The following is a 22359-nucleotide window of genomic DNA, read 5'->3' on the forward strand; positions in this document are numbered from 1 at the left end:
AAAAATAAAGCTGGAAGTGGCACTGTGGCTCAAGTGGTAGAGTGCTAGCCTTGAGCTGAAGAGCTGAGGGACAGCGCCCAGGCCCAGAGTTCAGGCCCCAGGACTGGACAACCCCCCCCCCCCCCCAAAAAAAAAAAATTGCAATAGGTAAGCAACCAGTATTATGATGCTTATTACTATCAGGAATTAACAAGTGTTTTTGGAATAATGAGTATTACTATACATACACTGCTCTCTGTGTATGTATACCAGTCCTGGGGCTGGAGATTTTTTGTTCATTGCTAATCTATCATTTGAGCCACACCTCCAGTTCTGAGGTTTTTAATTTTATCAATTTTTTATTTATTTTTGCAGGCCTGGGGCTTGAAGTCAGGGCCCAGGCACTGTCCCTGAGCTGCTTTTCTTCAAGGCTAGCACTCTACCACTTGAGCCACAGTGCCACTTCTGGCTTTTTCTGTTTATGTAGTACTGAGGAATTGAACCCAGGGATTCATGCATGCTAGGCAAGCACTCTACCACTAAACTACATTCCCAACCTAAGTTCTGAGATTTTTGGTGGTTAATTGGAGATAAAAGTCTCATGGACTTTCCTGCCCAGGCTGGCTATGAATTGGGATCCTCGGATTTCAGCTTCCTGAGTAGCTAGGATTACAGGTGTGAGCCCCCAGCCCTGGATAAAGATAACTTTTAAAAAGCGAATGGCTCAGGCCTATAATCCTAGCTACTCAGGAGGCTGAGATCTTAGAATTGCTGTGTGACTATAGCTCAGGCAAAACAAAACCAAACAACCAAAAACGTGAGACATCTCCAATTAGCTATCAAAAGCCTGGAAATGGAGGTTTAGCTCAAGTAGAAGAGTGCTAATCTTTAATGTAAAAGCCAAGGGACAGCACCCAAAACCTGAGATCCAAGTCCCAGTAGTGATACAAAGGAAAAGAGGGGTTGGGAAATGTGGCTTAGTGGTAGAGCACTTGCCTAGCATGTATGAAGCTCTGGGTTCCATTCCTCAGTACCACATACACAGAAAAAGCCAGAAGTGGCACTGTGGTTCAAGTGGTAGAGTGCTAGCCTTGACCAAAAGCAGCTCAGGGACAGTGCCTAGGCCCTGAGTTCAAGCCCCAGGACTGGCAAAAAAGAAAAAAAAAAGAAAAATCCCGACCCCCATTAGCAGCACTTGTTGCTGGCCTTTAGATTCTGATTCTACAGTTCGGGGAGACTAGCGTTGTTTGGCTTGGCTTGGCTTTATTTTGTCTTCTTTTGCTTTACATAAAGTCTTACTATATATATTAGGGACTGATCTCCCAACTATCAACCCTGCTGTTGCAGCCTTCCGGCCGCAGGATGACAGATGTGCAAATACCTAGGGTATCAGGCTTTACAGAGACACTTTCCAAGGAGCTTCTGAACCAGGTGGTTCCCGCCCCCCGTGTGGCGCGAAGGCCTCTGGGAGTTGTAGTTACCCAGCGTAGTTCACCGGCACGTCCCGGAAGTGACGTAGGACCGCCCCTTTCCGTCTCTCGGCGTTTCCGTTTGACGGTGTGACTCGAGCACGGCTGGTAGGTGTTTCGGGGGTCCTGGTGCTTGGAGGAGGGGTACCCGGGTCGGAGGACAGGCAGGGACTAACGAGGAGTCGGGAGGTGGCGGGCCGGACCCCTACTCGCGGCCGGTGACGCCCGGGCGCTTCCGCAGGTCTGCGTCGGGCCGTAGCCCCTCAGCGCCGCCGCCATGTCGCGGTTTTTCACCACCGGTTCGGACAGCGAGTCTGAGTCGTCCCTGTCCGGAGAGGAGCTGGTCACCAAGCCCGTCGGGGGCAACTACGGCAAGCAGTGAGTTGGGGGATGCGCGGCGGCGGGATCGGGGCCCGGGACCCGGGCGGTGCCGAAGGACACCCCCTCGGCGGATGTCCTGCGGATCGCGGGAGTCCGCCATCGCGGACCGGGAACCCCGGAGGGGTTTCCACCTGGTCTACACTGCGGCATCAGCTTCTGGCCCTGCGGTCTGTAAGCCTTCCCCATCCCTCTCCTGGCCTCCCCCTCCCCCTCCCCCTCCGCCTAGTAACCCCCCAAACCAGGGCTCTTCCCGCCACGAACTCCCCACTGACCTCGCGGTTCACACAAGAGCCCCTAAATGCTTGGCTAGTATCTGCGAGTCCCCGGATGTGGCTCCCAACTCCAGCCAACCCGCTCAGCCCTTAAAGCATCTGTAGCATTCCTGTTGCTTACCTCCACTGACATACCCTTGTCTATTCGCAGATGAAAACTTTTATCTTTGAAACAGTACAGTATATATACACACACACACACACACACACACACATATATATATATACATATACAGACATATATATGTGTGTATATATATCCATCACAGAAATGTAAGCTAACTTAAAAATGACTTCATGTCATTACCATAAATAGAAAGCCAGTATCACTTGGTAGAAAGTAGAAAATAGCTTAAAAGATTAATAGAATTTTAAGAAAGGAATGGTTGTGAGTCTGTGGTCTGGTCTCATTAAAGAAAAATGCCAGCAGTAGAGGTGGTAAATCCAGGAGTTTTGTTTCTGCTTTATTTTCTGGTTTTGGGTGTTTTGTTATGTTTTTCTTGTGTACTGGTCCTGGGGGTTGGACTCAGAGCTTTATGCTGTCTCTTGGCTTTTTTACTCAAGGCTGGTACTCTACAACTTTAGTCACTGCTCTACTTCTAAAAGTTTTTGCTGGTTAATTGGAGTTGAGAGTCGTGCAGACTTTTCTGCCCAGGCTAGCTTTGAAATGGAGTTTGCAGCTAGGATGCAGGTGTGTGCCACTGGCATCCATCATTGGGACTTTCATTATTGGTAGCCTCTCCTACTTTGGAAATGTTTCTTCCTAGAATTTAGTGTAGGTATCAGCCCCTCAAAGCCTTTCCCATTGGCTATACCTAAATTGCCCCCTTTCTCTGTTTATTTTTCTAAAGTACTTATATAGTCATGTGAGCCTTTATTATTTCATTTTTATTTTTGTTTTTATTTTTTGCCGGTCATGGGGCCTGAACTCTGGGCCTGGGCACTGTCACTCAGCTCTTCAGCTCAAGGCTAGCGCTCTACCACTTGAGCCACAGCACCACTTCCAGCTTCTGCTTATGTGGTGCTGAGGAATTGAACCCAGGGCCCCATGCATGCAAGGCAAGCACTCTACCACTGAGCTACCTTCTGTTTTATGTGGTACTGAAGAATTAAACCCAGGGCTTCATGCATGGGAACCAAGCACTCTTCCACTAAACCACAGTCCCAGCCCCCCTCATTTATTTTTGAAAGGGTGAATATACTTACTTTTGCATGTGCTACAAATGTTTGACAGTAGGCCATTACTGAAGTAGATTTAGGAGATGAAGTTGTTAATTATGAGGTTATGGGGAGTTGATTCAGAGGGAAATGAGTATAATGTGGATAATGTAAATGCCTCAGTTCCAAGAAGAGAAGTACTGAAACTAGGAGAAGAGGTTGATGCTCTCTGTTCCCTCCAAATAGGCCATTGCTACTGAGCGAGGATGAGGAAGATACCAAGAGAGTTGTCCGAAGTGCCAAGGACAAAAGGTAAGGCTTGGGGGAGGTATCATGATAAACTCTGGGAAACAATGGTGAGTTTTCTCTGGTGAACTTGTCCAATATGATATTGGGCTTCCATCTCAGGTTTGAGGAACTGACCAACCTCATCCGGACCATTCGCAATGCCATGAAGATTCGGGATGTTACCAAGTGCCTGGAAGAGTTTGAGCTCCTGGGAAAAGCGTATGGGAAGGCCAAAAGTATTGTGGACAAGGAAGGTGTTCCTCGGTTCTATATCCGTATCTTGGCTGACCTCGAGGACTATCTTAATGAGGTATAATGCTGGCAGGTCTGACTGAGCTACTAACCTATACTAGGAGTCATGTCTTCTCTTAGTTCTTTACTACTTTATCTAGAGTGTTGCCTAGAATACAGGAAATGAATTGAAGCAAGGAAGAGGAAACCATTTACTTATTTTTATGCTAATATCCGGGCTCCAACTCAGGGCCTTGCCCACTTACCTGGCTTATTTCTCTCAAGGTTGGCACTCTACCACTTGAGCTAAACTTCTACATCTGGCCTTTTGCTGGTTAATTGGAGATAATAGTATCTCGGATTTGTCTGCCTGAGCTGATTTCAAACCTCCATCCTCAGCTCAGCCTCCCATTTTAGGTGTGAGCCACCCGAACTCTCCTGGGAAACTTTTTTTTTTGGTCAGTCATGGGGCTTGAACTCTGGGCTTGGGTGCTATCCCTCAGCTCTTCGGTTCAAGGCATGCACTCTACCACTTGAGCCACAATGTCACTTCCAGTTTTCTAGTGGTTTATTAGAGATAAGGGTCTCACAGACTTTCCTGCCTGGGCTGGCTTTGAACCATGATCCTCAGATCTCAGCCTCCTGAGCAGCTAGGATTACAGGCTTGAGTTTAGGGCCTAGGTTCTGTCCCTAAACTTTTTTTGCTTAAGGTTGGGGTTCTACCACCTAAGTTACAACTCCACTTCCAGCTTTTTTTTTCGTAGTTTATTAGAGATAAGAATCTTCATAGATTTTCCTACCTAGGCTGGCATTGAACCTCAATTCTTAGATCTCAACCTCCTGAGTAGCTAGGATTACAGGCCTGTGCTACTGGCACCTAGCTAGTAGTAGATTAAAAGATATTCAAATAACAAGTTAGTAAGAAGTCAGGGTGTGGTTTAATATGCATGAGGCTCTGGGATGCATCCTGAAACCACAAAAAAAAAAAATGCTGGATCTAATTAAGCACAGGTAGCAAAACTCATAAAAATGTTACTGTGAGGGGCTGGGAAGGTGGCTCAGTGGTAGAGTGTTTGCTTTGCATGCATGAGGCCCTGGGTTCGATTCCTCAGCACCACATAAGCTTCTTTTCTTCCTCTTTAGCTTTGGGAAGATAAAGAAGGGAAGAAGAAGATGAACAAAAATAATGCCAAGGCACTGAGCACTTTGCGCCAGAAGATAAGAAAATACAACCGAGATTTTGAGTCTCATATCACAAACTACAAGCAGGTGAGGATGGTGGTAGCAGACTTTAAACTGTGGACAGAACAGAAGAACATTGGCAAATGGAAGTATGACTAGAGAAGGAATCACAGCAATATTGGGATGGTAAGGTGGATGGGTCAGGGTTAGTAAACAACCTTAGTTCTCTCATTTGCCTCTCGCCAGAACCCTGAGCAGTCTGCAGATGAAGATGCAGAGAAGAATGAGGAGGATTCAGAAGGTGAGAGAGGAGACTTACTGTGGAGAGTTAGGAAGTCCAAAATTAGGGGTTCTCTTGACTGCTTGGTTTCTCGGTTATCCTCCATTTATACCAATCCATATCTTCCTTCTTTCCTTCCTTCCCTCCCTCCCCACCACCCCCTCTTGCTCTTGCCTTCTTGTTATGTAGATCAGGCTGGCCTCAAACCTGTGACCCTCTTGTCTCAGCTTCCTGAGAGCTAAGATTACAGGCATGTAAACCCATACTCAGTTTACAATTCTAGCCTTTTTTTTCCTCCCTCCATTTCCTACCAGGCTCTTCAGATGAGGATGAGGATGAAGATGGAGTCAGTGCTGCAGCTTTCTTGAAGAAAAAATCAGAAGCTCCTTCTGGAGATAGTCGCAAATTCCTCAAAAAGATGGAGGTAAAAGCCAGGGTTAGACTGGAGGCTGAGAGGCCTGCCAGAGACCAGTTGGATCCTAGGAAGGAGGAAAGACTGAGGATCTCATTTTTTAAAGTGGAGTTAATAGGGCTAGGCATGGTGATTCACATACCTATTACCTTGCTATTTGGAAGATGACATTGGGGAGAATTATGGTTCAAGGCCAACATAAGCAAGAAATTCTTGAGATATCCTTCCCTGCCATCTTCAACAAAAAAATACCAATTAATGGTGTGTGCCTGTCATCTCAGTGACATGAAAAATGTAAATAGAAGGATCATGGTTCAGATTGGCCCAGGCACAAATGTAAGACTCTGTTAAAAAAATAACTTAAAAGTTGGGCTAGCCTTGAGCAAAAAGTCTCAAAAAACAGTGTCCAGGCTCTGAGTTCAAGCCCTATGACTGGCATGCACATACACTAAAAAAAAAAAGCAAAAAGAGTTTGGGGAGAATGTTTATGGTTGAAGTGGTAGAGTCCCTGCTAAACAAATGTGCAGTCCTGAGTTCAGACACCAATACCAGGGACTGATAGAGTCCTATGTTCAGAAAGGGCAGCATTTATTGGAGTCTGGTTTAAGAGTGGGCCTTTTGGATTAGAGCCTTGAGCAAATTGGAATCTAAGTGCTGGGCCCCACTCTGCCCCTGGAGAACTGCTTTGGGGCATATTGTAACTTCTTTGGATCTCAGTGGTCCATTCCAGCTCTTACACAATAACCACTTTTGTTCTGTTTCTAAGTCAGTGGAAAATGTCAGGAGGGAAAGCAGAACTGATCCTCTTTTTTTAATCTCGTAAGGATGAAGACGAGGACTCAGAAGATTCTGAAGATGATGAAGAATGGGACACAGGTTCCACATCTTCTGATTCCGACTCAGAAGAGGAAGAAGGGAAGCAAACTGTTTTGGCCTCAAAATTCCTTAAAAAGTAAGAAAAGTAATGGTATAAAGCTTTTAATAATCTTGAAGGTGGTTATTCTTCCATGGAGTTCTTCCTTATAGGTGGTAGAGGCCAAATGGCTGTCACTTTAGAACAGGATCTGAGTCAAGTGGCTGCAACCACAAAGCGAGTAATGTGACCTGAAAATGGGATTTGAAGGTTCCAGAGTGCAGATGCTCATTGCCTATGGATGGGGAAAATCTCACTATTAGCTTATATGACAATAGGCCTACTGCTTAGCTTTTCTCCTCTTTACTTCCCTTGTGTGCAAAATGGAGGTCTGTCTCCCAGGGGGGGCTGTCAAATTATAGACAGGTACCATGGGGAAGGCCTCAGCGCAGGACTGGCAAGTAGTGTGTACTTCCTGGTAATTACTGCCGTTAGCACCTTTCATCTTCTCCCATGTTTCCTGGCAGGGCACCCACCACAGAGGAGGACAAAAAGGCAGCTGAGAAGAAACGAGAGGACAAAGCCAAGAAGAAGCATGATAGGAAGTCCAAACGACTCGATGAGGAGGAAGAGGACAATGAAGGCGGGGAGTGGGAAAGGGTCAGAGGTGGAGTGCCACTTGTTAAGGTGAGGATTGGAAGGAAAAAATGAACTAGGGAAAACCAGACACCAGTGGCTCACGCCTGTAATTGTAGATAAAAGACAGATCTGAGGTTCTTGTTTTGAGACCAGCCTGAGCATGAAAGCCCACGAGCCTCCCAACTAACCAGCAAAATGCAGTTGAGGCTCAAGTGGTAGAACACTGGCCTTAAGTGAAAAGGCTAAGGGATAGTGCCCAGACCCTGAGTTAAAGCCCCAGGACTGGCAGAAAAAGTAAAAATGGGAAACATTTGGGAGTGCACACAAGTGCCCAGCTGGTCGGAGTGGGAAGAAACTTAAGGGAAGAATGGGTTACTGTTGGCATGCATATAACAGGATGTGTTTTGGCCTAGGAGAAGCCAAAAATGTTTGCCAAGGGAACTGAGATAACCCATGCTGTTGTTATTAAAAAACTGAATGAGATCCTGCAGGCACGTGGCAAGAAGGGAACCGATCGGTAAGAATCCTGAGGCATGGCTCTGGGGTTACAGGGTGGGTGGTCTTCTGAACAACATGGGTTAGAGATGGATGGAATAGAGCTGTTTTGAGGTAAAATCCTGTGTGTATAGCAGAGGAAGAGCATACTTGGAACATACTTGTTTACTCTCTGCTATTTGTATGAGAAGTTGAACCACTCATTTAATCTTTTGAGATTGTTTTGCTCTTTTGAAAACAGGAATGGTGTTCACCTTTAGTTATGAGATGACAGAAGAATCTCGTGGGTGTGAAAATACCTTAATCATTTGGGCATTGTTGGCATTATTGGTACTTGTGGTAGGAATTTAAGAAATAAGTACCCAGATGGTGAGAATGGTGGTATTGGAGACAGGCCGCCTGGCTTATCTGAAGAAGTTTCAAACCCTCACCCAACCAGTTCTTTACCCTTCCAGTGCCACACAGATTGAGCTGCTACAACTTCTGGTTCAGATTGCTGCTGAAAACACCCTAGGGGAGGGCGTCATCGTCAAGATCAAGTTCAATATCATTGCTTCTCTCTACGATTACAACCCCAACTTGGCCACATACATGAAGGTAAGATTAGCAAAGAGGTCTCTGATGGCAGGCCAGGAGAAGGTGCCTGATGTCTTAAGTCTCAGAGGCTGTGGACAGACTTGGTAGTTGAAGACCTTTTGGATTCCTAGTGAAGGGATTCTTGGGACATCCACTTATTCCACCCTCATACCTCTGATCCTGCCATCTCATGTCTTGGCAGCCAGAGATGTGGCAGAAATGCCTGGACTGCATCAATGAATTGATGGACATCTTATTTGCAAACCCCAACATCTTTGTCGGAGAGAACATTCTGGAAGAGAGTGAGAATCTACAAAATTTTGACCAGGTAAAGAGAGATATTAGCAAGATAACTGGAGGCATATGTTGTTTGTTTGGGGAAGGCATAGTAGAGACAGACCATTTCTTGAAGTTTAGGACAGAAATCTAGGCTAATTTATTACTTTTGTGCTTTCTCTTGAGCCATTGCGTGTCCGCGGCTGTATCCTAACTCTGGTGGAACGTATGGATGAAGAATTTACCAAAATAATGCAGAATACTGACCCTCACTCCCAAGGTGAGCCTTAGCAAGCATGAACCTGGCCTTATGAGGATTATACTACATCAGAATGAAAAGCCAGCATTTTCTCTGATAGAATAGTTGGAGAATTGCATTTCTGATATACTTCTGGGTATTACTAGTCTGATAACTGCCTTGAGAACCCTGTGGGTTCAGACATTTGTGCACATGGCTTATTTAGTGTGGCCCTGAGGCATTAGGCTGGGAAAAAGAAATGCTTACTCAGTACAAATGTGCCCAGTGAGTCAAGGATGTAGATGAACCAGGCAGTCAAACATTTCTGTCTGTGATGTGTCCCTCTAGCACCAGATAAAGTCAGCTAAACAGATAGCAAAATCATAAACAATTTCAGGTAATGCCAGGTGTGAATTAGCCATTAAAATAGAAAATTATAGAAGAGGTGACTGCTTAGATGTGTGTGAAGAAGGCATCTGAGGGACCATTTGAGATGAGAGTTGGGAAGAAAAAGCAGAAAAGGGCACCTGGCAGAGTCACGCAAGTGAGTTTGGCACATTTTAGGAATGAAAATAGCTTGAGCACAGTGAGGTCAGGAAAGAGGCAAGCATTAGAGCTCACAGGCTCTTTCTGGACAAGGTTGCTAATGAGGTATTTTTCCCCTGAGCTCTGAGGTAGCAAGGTTATAATATGTCCTGGGAGAGAATGGCATTTTCATGGCACAGTGGGTCTTTGTCTGACCAGTGCAGAGAATAAACCAAGCTAACTGGATTGGCTGGGGACCAATGGTTGGGAAAGCCTGGGTGCCCAGCTGAAACTAGGCTGTGTCCTCTCTTGGCCAGAGTATGTGGAGCACCTGAAGGATGAGGCGCAGGTGTGTGCCATCATTGAGCGTGTGCAGCGCTACCTGGAAGAGAAGGGCACCACTGAGGAGATCTGCCGCATCTACTTGAAGCGCATCCTGCACACCTACTACAAGTTTGACTACAAGGCCCACCAGCGGCAGCTCACCCCTCCCGAAGGCTCATCCAAGGTGAGTGATGTGAATCGGTCCAGCTCACTTTAGAAACCCTCAGGGCAAGTCCCTTCCCTAGGAACTTCCTGAGGTGGAGTAGGGAAGGAACCCAGGGTTTCATATGAGGCTAGTCTCATATTGGTTCCTAGAACCTGAGCCCTTTAAAGCTGCTTCCTCCCTTCCCTTGCAGTCTGAACAAGACCAGGCTGAAAATGAAGGTGAGGACTCGGCTGTGCTCATGGAGAGGCTGTGCAAGTACATCTATGCCAAGGACCGCACAGACCGGATCCGCACGTGCGCCATCCTCTGCCACATCTACCATCATGCTCTGCACTCCCGCTGGTACCAGGCCCGAGATCTCATGCTCATGAGCCACCTCCAAGACAACATTCAGCATGCTGACCCGCCAGTGCAGGTAGGCCGAGGGAGCATCTGGTCCTTACGGTGGGGAAGCCAGGCCTCAGGCAAACTGGCTTAACCAGAATGGTCACCTGTGTGGTGAGTGAGTATAGATCTAAGGAGACAGTTAGTCTTCCCCATCTGCCAGCATCTCTCGGCTTTCTTCCATGTTGACTTACACTTTGTGGTGTCCCAACAGCATCATTTGAGTTGAGCCCACATGTGAGAGGATTGTCTTACATAGAAAGATGGAAACTACTCTTGGAGTTGTTAAGCTAGGAGGAAAGACAGGGATTCAAATGCAGAATGATGACTGCACCGTGGCACTGGTACCACTTTTTGGGTGGTGGCATTTTGAAGATGTTTTAGTATAGCAGAAGTACTAAGGTGTGGACTTTTTAGTCTTTTTTTTTTTCTTTTTTGTGCCAGTCCTGAGACTTGAACTCAGGACCTGTGCACTGTCCCTCAGCTTCTTTTGCTCAAAGCTAGCACTCTTGCTTGAGCCACAGCACCACTTTTGTCTTTTTCTGTGTATGTGGTACTGAGGAATCAAACCCAGGGCTTCATGCATGCTAGGCAACCACTCTACCACTAAGCCACATTCCCAGCCCCTCTTCTTGTAATTTCTTTTTCTTTTTTTAAAAATTTTGGTACTGGTACAAGGGCTTGCTTGAACTCAGAACTTAATGCTCTTGCTTAGCCTTTTCACTCAAAGTTGGTTCTCTGCCACTTGAGCCGTGCATCCAATTCTGACTTTTCACTTGTTAATTGGAGATACAGATCTCAGGGATTTTTCTGCCCAGGCTTGGCTCTTAACTAATATCCTCAGATCTCAGTTTCCTGAGTAGTTAGGATTATAGGCATAAGCTACCAGCACCTGCCTAGATTTCTAATTTCTACTTATTTTTCTACTTAAATATTCATGGCATCCATTTATATATTTGTTATTATACATTTCATTATTACAGATGATCCTTGATTCATCACATTGTTCCATTTGTGATTTTTTTGTTTTCATTTTGTCTATATTGGTGTTTCAATTTATGCCTCATGCTTGCTGAGCATGGCATTTACTTTTCCTTTTTCTAGCATTTTGTGTGTGTGTGTGCGTGTGTCTTTTTTGGTACTGGGGATCGAACCCAGGATGTTGCACTTGCTAGGCAAGCGCTTTGCCACTGAGCTACATCCCAGCCCCATACGTTTTTATTGTAAAAATACTGTACAGAGGAGTTACATGAGTAGGGTAATGAGTACATTTTTTATCGAGCATTGTTGCCTCCTCCTTTGTCTTTCCTCTACCATTCCTACCCTCCCCACCTCTCTAGCGGCCCCCCCCCTCCCGCATATTATATTCAACCCCTAGGTATCTGTGACTTGTTCTGTTTATAATTTTATTCAAATATTCTTTTGAAAGTGAAGCCTGCCTGAGTTGTATCAGATTGCTAGCCACACAAACTTGCTTCCTAGTCCTTCTCTGTTCCTTTTTCTCTATACTGTGTGCTTGCCCCAACTCTAAGATATTCCATGTCTTTTTGTTCTCTATCCCTGGCCACATTTTAGTTCTCAGCACATAGTACGTATATGTGTGTTGAATAAATAAACAGCTTGCCCTGTGACTTTCACTTATGATATACTACCCTTTGCCTCTAGATCCTGTACAACCGTACCATGGTGCAGCTGGGCATCTGTGCCTTCCGCCAAGGCCTGACCAAAGATGCACACAATGCCCTGCTGGACATCCAGTCCAGTGGCCGGGCCAAGGAGCTTTTGGGCCAGGGTCTGCTGCTACGCAGCCTACAGGAGCGCAACCAGGAGCAGGAGAAGGTAGAGCGGCGGCGCCAGGTGCCCTTCCACCTGCACATCAACCTGGAACTGCTGGAGTGTGTCTATTTGGTGTCTGCCATGCTCCTAGAGATCCCCTACATGGCTGCCCATGAGAGTGATGCCCGCCGACGCATGATCAGCAAGCAGTTCCATCACCAGCTGCGGGTGGGAGAGCGTCAGCCCTTGCTGGGTGAGTGTGGGGTTCATTGTTCAGCACATTCCTGGGATCTTTGTAGTGAAGTTAGCAGGAATAATTCCACTAAGTGATTCCATTGGTGGCACCTCTGCCTGGCATGGTTCAAGTGTCTTAGAAATCATAATTTTTTTAATCTGTACTAGTAATATATAACCCTGTGATTTAAGTATTCTTTTTTTTTTTTTTTTTTTAATTTTATTTTATTTTATTTGAGAACATACTGTACAGAGGGGTTACAATTACATGGGCAGGATTTAAGTATTCTTGTTACCGTCTTGTTCTGGATGAAAAACACTGAGGCAAATAGAATTTAGGTAATGAGTCTGAATTTAAGGGAGTTAGCCTGGACTTACAGCTTTCCTTTTCCTCCCCTTCATGTACATTATCTTCTAGGCAAACCACTGGGATAGTTTTATTATTCAAAATTGACTGTTTTCACCACTCAATTTTCTCTTTTTGTGGTAGGGATGAAACACAAGGCCGCACACATGCTAGGCCAAGCTCTACCCCTAAGCTATACTATCCTCCCCCAGTTGGATTACTTTTGGAGGATATGACCTTGCAGGATTGAGTTTGAGTCACTGGGAAAGGAAGTAACTGTCCCTCCAATGCAGGTGGTGCATGGAAGGGCTTGAGTGAGCCAAGCTTGCTATTTACAGACACCATCCCTTTACGCCTTCATCCTCCACCAGTTAATGTCAATAGCTCTGCTTAAGTGCAGATGTTCCTTAAGCTGATTTTTTATTTTATTTATTTTTTTGCCAGTCGTGGGGCTTGAATTCAGGGCGTGGGCACTGTCCCTGAGCTTTTGCTCGAGGCTAGTGCTCTACCACTTGAGCCACAGCACCACTTCTGGCTTTTTCTGTTTATGAGATACTGAGGAATCAAACCCAGGGCTTCATACATGCTGGGTAAGCACTCTACCAGCCACATATGGCTGGTTGTGTTTGGCTTACCTAGTGGTGTTTTATTTTATGGAAAAACTTCCCATGGAAAACTGAACTTCTCAATATCTCACAGTTCTGGGCGTGGCAACCCTAGGCTTGCCTTCCCCTGCAACTGAAAGCAGCTGTGGGTCTGGGCACTCTGGTTCACCGTTTCCTATTTTACTCATAATAGGGTCAGAAGTCAATCTCTTAGCTGGGTATAATAGTACTCTATAAGGTCAGCACTCGGGAGACTGAGGCAGGAGTGACACAAGTTCAAGGCAACTTGGGCTCCAAAAAAAAAAAGCCAGCGTCTTTTTTTTTTTAGCCATGTGTACTATTTGTTTGATTTATAGAAATTTTCTTTGATTTTTTACCCTTATTCCTTTTTTTATAAAAACGTTAGAAAAGGACGCTTCCTCTAAAAAGGTTGCCTGTTTGTTTTCTTCAGCTTAGCCTTGCTATCACATCTTTCTTTGGGCTGACTCGGGTATGCATTTGCGCTCATCGCGCCTGTTGTAGGGTCTTCCCTGTGTTACAGGGTCTGCCATGCTTGTGAATGCCACTTTTAAGAGTTGTATCCTCCTGAATTCCACCCACTTAGTTTGGTTTGCCTCATTTTTGGCTTGTGTCTGGACAGTGTTTGGGGGCCCAAGTCCTTAATCAGCTTATCACACTTGTTTCTCAGGGCTAATTTAGACAAAGGCTAAAATTTTTAAGGAAAACAAATGAGTTGCTTTCATGAATAATAAGCTGATCATGCCTGTGGCAGAAATCATGAAAGCAATAGAAGTATAAAGTTTGGTAAATAGCTGGTTGAGATGTTAGACTTTTAGGTAAGGAGCCTGTGGAATATGAAAGCCAGGTGCTCTTTTTCTAGGACAATGCACAATACACACCCAACCAACCACATGTCAACATTTTCAGGAGGTTCAGCAATGCCCTGAAGGACATCTAGTTTAGTCTGAGCCTAAAATAAGTATATTCAGACATGAAATGACATACAAGCCCATCACTTTCTTGGAAAGCTGGGAGAATCTGGTCTAGGTATTTGTTCTTCTGCCCTATGTTCCTTGAACAATGCTCATGAAGGAGCAACCTTGGCTGCAAGTTTCTCTAGACCCTGCCCATTTGCGACCTTTCAGGTCCCCCTGAGTCAATGAGGGAACATGTGGTTGCTGCCTCCAAGGCCATGAAGATGGGTGACTGGAAGACCTGCCACAGTTTCATCATTAATGAGAAGATGAATGGGAAAGTGTGGGACCTTTTCCCTGAGGCTGACAAAGTCCGCACCATGTTGGTTAGGTGAGCAAAAGGGAGGCCATGATAGGTAGGGAAGTAGAGACTGTTTGGTCACCTTTCTTGAGGACTTGCCACCATTTTTTCCCCTCTCCCCATAGGAAGATCCAGGAAGAGTCACTGAGGACTTACCTCTTCACCTACAGCAGTGTCTATGACTCCATCAGGTAGTATAGCCCCTCTTGGTACAGAGGAGCCCCAGTTTGGCAGTCAATAGTCCTACCCATGGCCCTGTTCCCTGCCTTCTTTTTCTCTAGCATGGAGACACTATCAGACATGTTCGAATTGGATCTGCCCACAGTGCATTCCATCATCAGCAAGATGATCATTAATGAGGAATTAATGGTGAGAGCCAATGGTGGTGCATGGGCAAATGGAGAGAGACTTGGGGGACAGGTCTGGTGTATGTCACATTCCTTCTGCTTTACTCCTATCAGGCCTCACTAGATCAGCCCACTCAGACAGTAGTGATGCACCGCACTGAGCCCACTGCCCAGCAGAACCTGGCCCTACAGCTCGCTGAGAAGCTGGGCAGCCTGGTGGAGAATAATGAGCGGGTGTTTGATCACAAGCAGGGTACCTATGGTGGCTACTTCCGAGGTGAGTGGTTCCATCGTTCTACTCTCTCAGGATCCTTGACCAATACTGCATCTCCCCTGGTACTCATGCTCACCTTCCCTTCCTTCCTTCCTCCTGCAGACCAAAAGGATGGGTACCGCAAAAACGAGGGCTACATGCGCCGTGGTGGCTACCGCCAGCAGCAGTCCCAGACAGCCTACTGAACGCTCCGCTTCTGTCCTTGTGGCTAGACCATTGAACCTTTTAATCCTAAACCAGTCATTAAAGGTCTGTTTAAAGTTATTGCTGTTCCTCCTCGTCCAAACATTGCTACAGAAGTGTGTTGGATTCATTTGCCAACTACCTTTCTGAGCTTCTACCACAGGCCCAAGGCTCAGGATGCACGATGAATTTATACACACACCTGACTTCATAGAACTTGCTTCTATTTGGCATGTAGCAGAAAAGTGTCATGGTGTGACAAGTTAGAACAAGACATGTGGAGAGGATATGAACAGGGGGCCTGGTATCAGGATATGACAGAGGAGGAGGGATAGTGGACCTTGAGTGGCAAATAGGTTGGGTGGTAGTTCCCAGGCAAGGGGAAGGGAATTAGTCCAGACCAGTGTGGACCCACTATTAGCGGTCTCAGATGGTACCACAAACACAAGGAAGCTTTGAAAAACTTGGCTGCTGCTGTGACATCTAAGCTATTGTTTTTCTAGTTTGTATAATTCCTGTTTGTTTTATTTTATAAAAGCTTTGGTCCCTCATAGACTGTAAAGGTTTTTTTTAACATTTTTATTAAGAAGCCATACAATGAGGTTACAATTCTGTAAGTCTGGTTCTGAATACAGTATATCTTGACCAACTCATTTTATTGTTCTCTATATTAATTTAAAAGATTCCTTATAAAGTATAGAAAGCATTGTTGTAGGCAGAAGAAAAAAAGAGCAAACAGAAAGAACTGGGAGTGTGTAGGAGTATTGTGGTTGGTACAAAGCGTATGTGAAGTATGTATGAGGTAGATGGGACTTGAGTAGAGGACCATCTCAGGAAAGCTTTAATGCTTTACACTTCCGTAGACTAAATAACATGAATGGATACAGTTTAGGAAACATAATGAAGCGGCGTTGTGGAATGTGAAATTGGAGGCAGAGTAACCCAGAAAACAAATGCATCTGAAACTGGTGTAACTGGGATCAGTGGTGAGAGATAGGTTGAGTGTAACAAGCTGTGGTGCTTCTGTGGAACTCGGTGGAAGAAGTAAAGACTACAGATTCTCCTGCTTGAGGGGAAACTGATAGATACCTGCAATCAGGAAATAACTGGAGCCAGGTTCCTGTGGCTTCTGCCTATAATCCTAGCTACTTAGGAGGCTGAGCTCTGAGGTTCACAGTTTGAAGCCAGCCAAGGCAGACAAGTCCATAAGACTGTTATCTCCAGTTAACTACAAAAAGTGAATATTGTGCTGTAGAGTACTAGCCTTGAACAAAAAAGCTCAGAGACAGTGAGTTCCTGGGTTCAAGCTCCAGTACTGGCAAAAAAAAAGGAAAACAGAAAAAAATGGCTAGAGTGGGGCACCTGTGGCTCACATTTGTAATATTAGCTACTTAGGCTGAGATCTGAGGATTGCAATTTTAAGCCAGTCCAGGCAAGAAAGTCCATAAGACTCTTACTTCCACAAATGATAAAGTGCTAGCCTTAAGCAAAAGTAGCTCAGAGACAGCACCCAGACCCTGAGTTCAAGCCCTAGGACCAACTAACAACTGAAAAGACCCATGACAAGAAAAGACTATATTACTAATTTTTTAAATTGAGGAGGGAAAACAAAAAAAACTTCATACAAAGAAAACCCAGGCCCCATGGCTTCACACTGAATTTTGCTAGACATTCAGGAACAGTTAATAGATCTTTCACTTGCAAGAATTAAAATGAGGTGTGAAGCCTTCTGAATTTCTCCCCTCACCTAGACAGCAATCATGCTGGCAGAACTTGGTCAGTTTCAGCTCTCACTCTCCCTGCCTACCCTCTGTTGGGAAGCTCTGGGGGCGAGGGGGGGGTGGGGAGGGAGCAGTGTCCTGAGGAGCAGCTTGTGGCTGCCAGTATAAACACTAGAAAGAGCCCCACACACCCTGCAATTAGGGGGATCTGTCTCCTGATGACTGTTTCTTTTTGTTTTGTGTTTTGGGTCCGGTCGTGGTACCTGAACTCTGGGCCTGGGCGCTGTCCCTCAGCTCTTCAGCTCAAGGCTAGTGCTCTACCACTTGAGCCACAGCTCCACTTCTGGCTTTTTTTCTTTTTGCTTATATGGTGCTGAGGAATTGAACCCAGGGCCTCAGGCATGCAAGACAAGCGCTCTACCACTGAGCCACCTTCCCAACCCATGATGACTGTTTTATTCTTTGTTTCTGGTGCTGTACTGGACTGAATGAGTGTGAGGCAAGTACTGAGTCATACCCCAGATCCTGATACCACTTAAAGACTACAGAGTTGCCCACACAAATGTACATCCCATTCCTCTAACTTAAGAGGATTTGAAGGGCCCAGTATCTTTCATTTTTCTTTGGGAAGCTAGACATTAAAGACTAGGACCACATATATGGAGAAAATGATAAAGTTACCAAGCATGTCTTGAGACCTCAAAGGCACACATCTCAGGCTGATCCTTGATGGGGAGATGGCCAACATTAACTAGAAAAGAAAAGCAGCTGTCCTACAGATGCTGTGCTGGACCAGCCTGCGATGGGTGGGCTGCTGTGTTCCTGTAACATTAGGCCAAGAAAAAATGGCTGCTTCTGTGCTTAGTGTTCAGAAACCAGTAATCAGTCTTAGAAAACAAGTGGCAGAAACAAGCAGTCCTAGAGACTGAGGAATCTGATTTTCAGAATTAACATTAAAGGTTTTTGGGGGTTTTTTGGTCGGTCATGGGGCTTGAACTCAGGGTTGGTGCTGTACCTAAGCCCTTTTGCTCAAGGCTAGTGCTGTACCTCTTTGAACCACAGAGCCACTTCCAGTTTTTTGAGTGGTTAATTGGAGATGAGTCTCATAGGGACTTTACTGCCCTGTTTTTTAAAGAAAAATCATTACTTATGCAAAGAAATAGGAATGGTTGCCAGGTAGCAGTGGCTTACACTTGTAATCTAAGCGACTTGGGAGGCTAAGACAGGATTGTAGTTCGAGGCCAGCTGGGGCAGGAAAGAAGTCTGAGACCCTTTCTAAACAAACAGCTAGGCATGATGGCGTAGTGTATCAGGCCCAGACCCAAATCAAATAACCCCCAAAAATCAGGGCATGGCTTGGTAGTAAAAGTGCTTTTTAGGAGCCCTAGTACTACATAAAGGAACAAATGCCCTATAACATATGAGTGGAACAAGAAAATGTGATTACATATATACAATAAGATTTTACTTATCTCTTAGAATACTGTTGTGGCATTTACAGAGAAATGGGTGGTCCTAGAAAAAAATTGCATTCAGTGAAGTAAGTATGAGTCAGAGAAACAAATAGGTACATGGTTTCTTTCCTATGTAGAAGTTAAACCCAAATACAGACATACATAAAAACACATAAGTTTATATGCATACACACACAAAATGACTAAAGGGCCAAATAGGGGAGGAGTCCAGTGGTGTAACCCCTTTGAATAACTAACAAAACCATTTAACAAAATGAATACTGTGGGACTGGGAATGTGGCTTAGTGGTAAAGTGCTTGCCTAGCATGCATGAAGCCCTGGGTTCGATTACTCAGTATCATATAAACAGAAAAAGCTGAAGCGGTGCGTGGCTCACGTGGTAGAGAGTGCTAGCCTTGAGCAAAAGAAGCTCAGGGACAGTGCCCAGGCCCTGAGTTCAAGCACAAGTGGGGGTGGGGTGGGGTAGGGGATTATACATGTTGAGGGGAGGGGGCACACAGAGGAAAAGTGAACAAATACAGTGATATTCAATGTACATTATGTAAAACTTGAACTACAGAACTAGAGGGTAAGAATGGAATGAGCAATGATGGGAGAGAACAATAAAAGGGTTGATGTTGATCAAGATGCATTGATTTCTAGAATTGGACCCCTCTGTTCAACTACTTAAGAATAAATACTCACAAAAAATTTTTAAAAAAATAGAAAAATAAGAATAAATACTTGGGCTGGGAATGTGGATTAGTGGTAGTGCTTGCCTAGCACATATGAAGCCCTGGGTTCGATTCCTCACTACTACATAAACAGGAAAAGCCACTATGCCTCAAGTGGTAGAGTGCTAGCCTTGAGCACAGAGTGGCTCAGGGACAGTGCCCAGGCCCTGAGTTCAAGCTCCAGGACTGGAAAAAAAAAATTTTTTTTTAAAGAATAGGAATGGCTCAGTCATACAGGGGGAAAAAAAGTAAGGCAACAGAACTCTTAAAGACCAGTCGGGTACCTGTAATCCTAGCTACTCAGGAGGCTGAGATCTGAGCACTAGCCTTGAGCAGAAGAACTCAGGGACAGCACCCAGGCCCAGAGTTCAAGCCCCACAACTGACCGGGAGAAAAAAAAGACCAGATGGCTGGACACTTTAATTCTGGCATTATAGGAGCTACTATTAGAGATCTGAAGGAACAAAAAAGCAGAGAGAAAGGAAGATAGGAGGGCCTAATTTAAGATTAGTCTAGAGTCTAGAACAATTAAAAGTGGAGTAAATGAAAGGTAAGGGTAAGATTACTCATGTAATCCTAGCTACTCAGGAGGCTAAGATCTGAGGATCACTAAACAAAGCAAGCTGGGGAAGTGGCATTGTGGTTCGAGTGGTAGAGCACTCTCCTTGAGCACAAAGAGGCTCAGGGACAGTGCCCAGGCCTCAGTTCAAGCCCTAGGACCAGCCTTACTCCCCCCCCCCAAAAAAAAAAGACCAGATGAAGAACCTACTAAGCAAGAGCTTAAAATAACTTTCAAGTATGATGAAAGAACTAAAGGATCTGTAATCTGTAATCCTAGCACTGAGACTGAGGCAAAAGGTTCTGGCATTTTGAGGCTAGATTGGGCTAAGCAACAAGCCAGCCAGGAAAAAAACAAGAAGTGGATAAAGTCAAGAAATAAAGCTAGTATTACTGTGTGTATTTTGCTGGGGATCAGATCCCTGAAGCTAGTATTTTCTAGCAACATACGAAAAAAGAGATTATCGACAACAAAAAATAGAAACAGGGCACCAATTTGTTTCTCACACCTGTAATCTCAGCCTTTTAGGAGGTTGAGATCTGAGAATTGTGGTTCAAGCCAGCCCAGGCAGAAAAGTCTGTGAGAGTTATCTCCAATTAACCAGCAAAAGGCTGGAAATAGAGCTGTGTGGCTCAAAAGCCAAGAGAGCGTGAGGCCCTGAGTACCAGGGGGAAAAAAAAAATTCAAGAAAGAGAAAGAAAATCCACCTGAAAAGAAACCAAAGAGAAATTCAGGAAGTGAAATTTGCAGTGACAGCACTGCCAGACCCAAGGTGACTTGCTGGACCATTAGGTCAAGAGACAAGGTGTTTCAGCAAGGAAAATGACTTTATTCAAAAAAATCACAGCTGGGGGCTGGGTAGCTGGCTCAGTGGTAGAGTGCTTGCCTTGCATGCATGAGGCCCTGGGTTCGATTTCTTAGCACATAAGCAGAAAAAGCCAGATGTGGCACTGTGGCTCAAATGGTAGAGTGCTAGCCTTGAGCTAAAGAGCTGAGGGACAATGCCCAGTTCAAGCCCCACAACCGACCCAAAAAAAAAAATCGAAGCTGGTTGAGTCAGATAATGGAAAACTCCAAAGCCGACCATGCTGGGAAGCTGAATAGAAGGAGCTCGTACAGGGGATAGACGGGTGTTCCCAGACCAGTCATGCATTCCCATAGCTGCTGGGCCTGGTGGTGCACGTCTGATCCTGACTCCATATTCACAAGGGGCTTTTATTCTCCTCACTGGTTTGACCACATGCAGGTGCTGACATACTGCATCAAAGACTACAGGAGTAGCTGCCTGAAGTCCTTTTGAGAACTGACTTCCAAACTTATAGTACTTAAAAGAATCAGGTGAGGTTAAACAGGGAGCCAGCACAAGATCTAGTCTCCATTCTAGGCTTCAACTGAAATGAAAATTTTCCTGGGGGAATTCAAAGGCAAATTTGCGCAGGCAGAAGGAGGAATCAGAAAATTTGACTATAAGTCACTTGAAATACTGAGTCTGGGAAACATAAATGGTTTAATAAATTAGCAGAACAGCACATTAACATGCACCTGGAGTCTCAGCATTCAGAAGGCTGAGGGAGAAAGATTGAAAGTTTGAGGCCAGCATGAGCAAAATTCTATCTCAAAAGCAGGCTGCAGCCGGGCTCAGGTGGCTCATGCCTATAATCCTAGCTACTCAGGAGGCTGAAATCTGAGGATCGCAGTTCAAAGCCAGCCCGGGCAGGAAAGTCTGTGAGACTCTTCTTCAATTAAACCACTAGGAAACCAGAAGTGTTGCTGTGGCTCAAGTGGTAGAATGCTCGCCTTGAGCTGAAGAGCTGCGGGGCAGTGCCCAGGTCCAGAGTTCAAGTCCCACAACTGACCAACAACAAAAATAGGGACGCTGGATGCTAGTGGCACACACCACTGGATTGGAGGTATGGCTCAAGTTACTAAGTGCCAGTGAATGGAAAAAGCCTACAGAGGGGCTGGGAAGGTGGCTTGCTTGCATGCATGAGGCCCTAGGTTCGATTCCTCAGCACCATGTACACAGAAAATGCCGGAAGTGGCACTGTGGCTTAAGTGGTAGAGCCTTGAGCTGAAGAGCTGAGGGACAGCGCCCAGGCCCAGAGCTCAGGCCCCATGACCGGACCCAAAAAAAAAAAAAGAGTTCCAGCTGGAAAGGTGGCTCAGTGGTAGAGCGCTTGCTTTGCATGCCTGAGACCCTGGGTTCGATTCCTCAGTACCACATAAGCAAAAAGAAAAAAGCCGGAAGTGGCGCTGTGGCTCAAGTGGTAGAGCACTAGCCTTGAGCTGAAGAGCTGAGTGACAGTGCCCAGGCCCAGAGTTCAGGCCCCATGACCGGACCCAAAAAAAAAAAAAAAAACGTTCCAGCCCAGGGAAACAAATCTGAGGAACTTTTTATCTCCAAAAAACCACAAAAAAGGGGACTGGGAAGATGGCTCAGTGGTAGAGCGCTTGCCTTGCATGCTCGAGGCCCTGGGTTCGATTCCTCAGCACCCTATAAACAAAAAGAAAAAAGCCAGAAGTGGCGCTGTGGCTTGTAGAGTGCTAGCCTTGAGCTGAAGAGATGAGGGACAGTGCCCAGGCCCGGAGTTCAGGCCCCATGACCGGACCCCCCACCCCCCCCCAAAAAAAAAAAGCTATAAGTACAGAAGTGCAGCTATGGCTCAAGTGGTAGAGTGCCAGAAAAACGCTTGGGAGAACCCAATTTAAACCTGAATTTAAAG

At 45.5% G+C, this 22359-nt stretch overlaps 1 protein-coding gene across 2 annotated transcripts; it reads left to right on the top strand.

Annotated features, from left to right (window-relative positions):
* Positions 1-1499: 1499 nt before the first annotated feature.
* LOC122096320 (eukaryotic translation initiation factor 3 subunit C) lies at positions 1500-15249 on the top strand. 2 transcript variants are annotated; one of them, XM_042666874.1, is made up of 21 exons: positions 1500-1556; positions 1690-1826; positions 3506-3571; positions 3668-3857; positions 4922-5047; positions 5207-5261; positions 5555-5664; positions 6477-6604; positions 7033-7192; positions 7558-7661; positions 8095-8236; positions 8418-8543; positions 8678-8771; positions 9572-9762; positions 9935-10159; positions 11794-12157; positions 14235-14394; positions 14490-14555; positions 14646-14733; positions 14826-14988; positions 15088-15249. In XM_042666874.1, exons 2-21 carry the CDS (start codon positions 1726-1728, stop codon positions 15168-15170), a joined length of 2742 nt encoding a protein of 913 aa, XP_042522808.1. In that variant the 5' UTR covers positions 1500-1556; positions 1690-1725; the 3' UTR covers positions 15171-15249. The 2 variants fall into 2 exon arrangements, with proteins under 2 accessions (XP_042522808.1, XP_042522810.1); XM_042666876.1 differs by having other exon boundaries at positions 1516-1560.
* Positions 15250-22359: the final 7110 nt, after the last annotated feature.

The sequence above is a fragment of the Dipodomys spectabilis genome, unplaced genomic scaffold (genome assembly GCF_019054845.1).
Source record: "Dipodomys spectabilis isolate Male_0828 unplaced genomic scaffold, ASM1905484v1 ptg000366l, whole genome shotgun sequence".
In the NCBI taxonomy this organism is placed as follows: Eukaryota; Metazoa; Chordata; class Mammalia; order Rodentia; family Heteromyidae; genus Dipodomys; species Dipodomys spectabilis.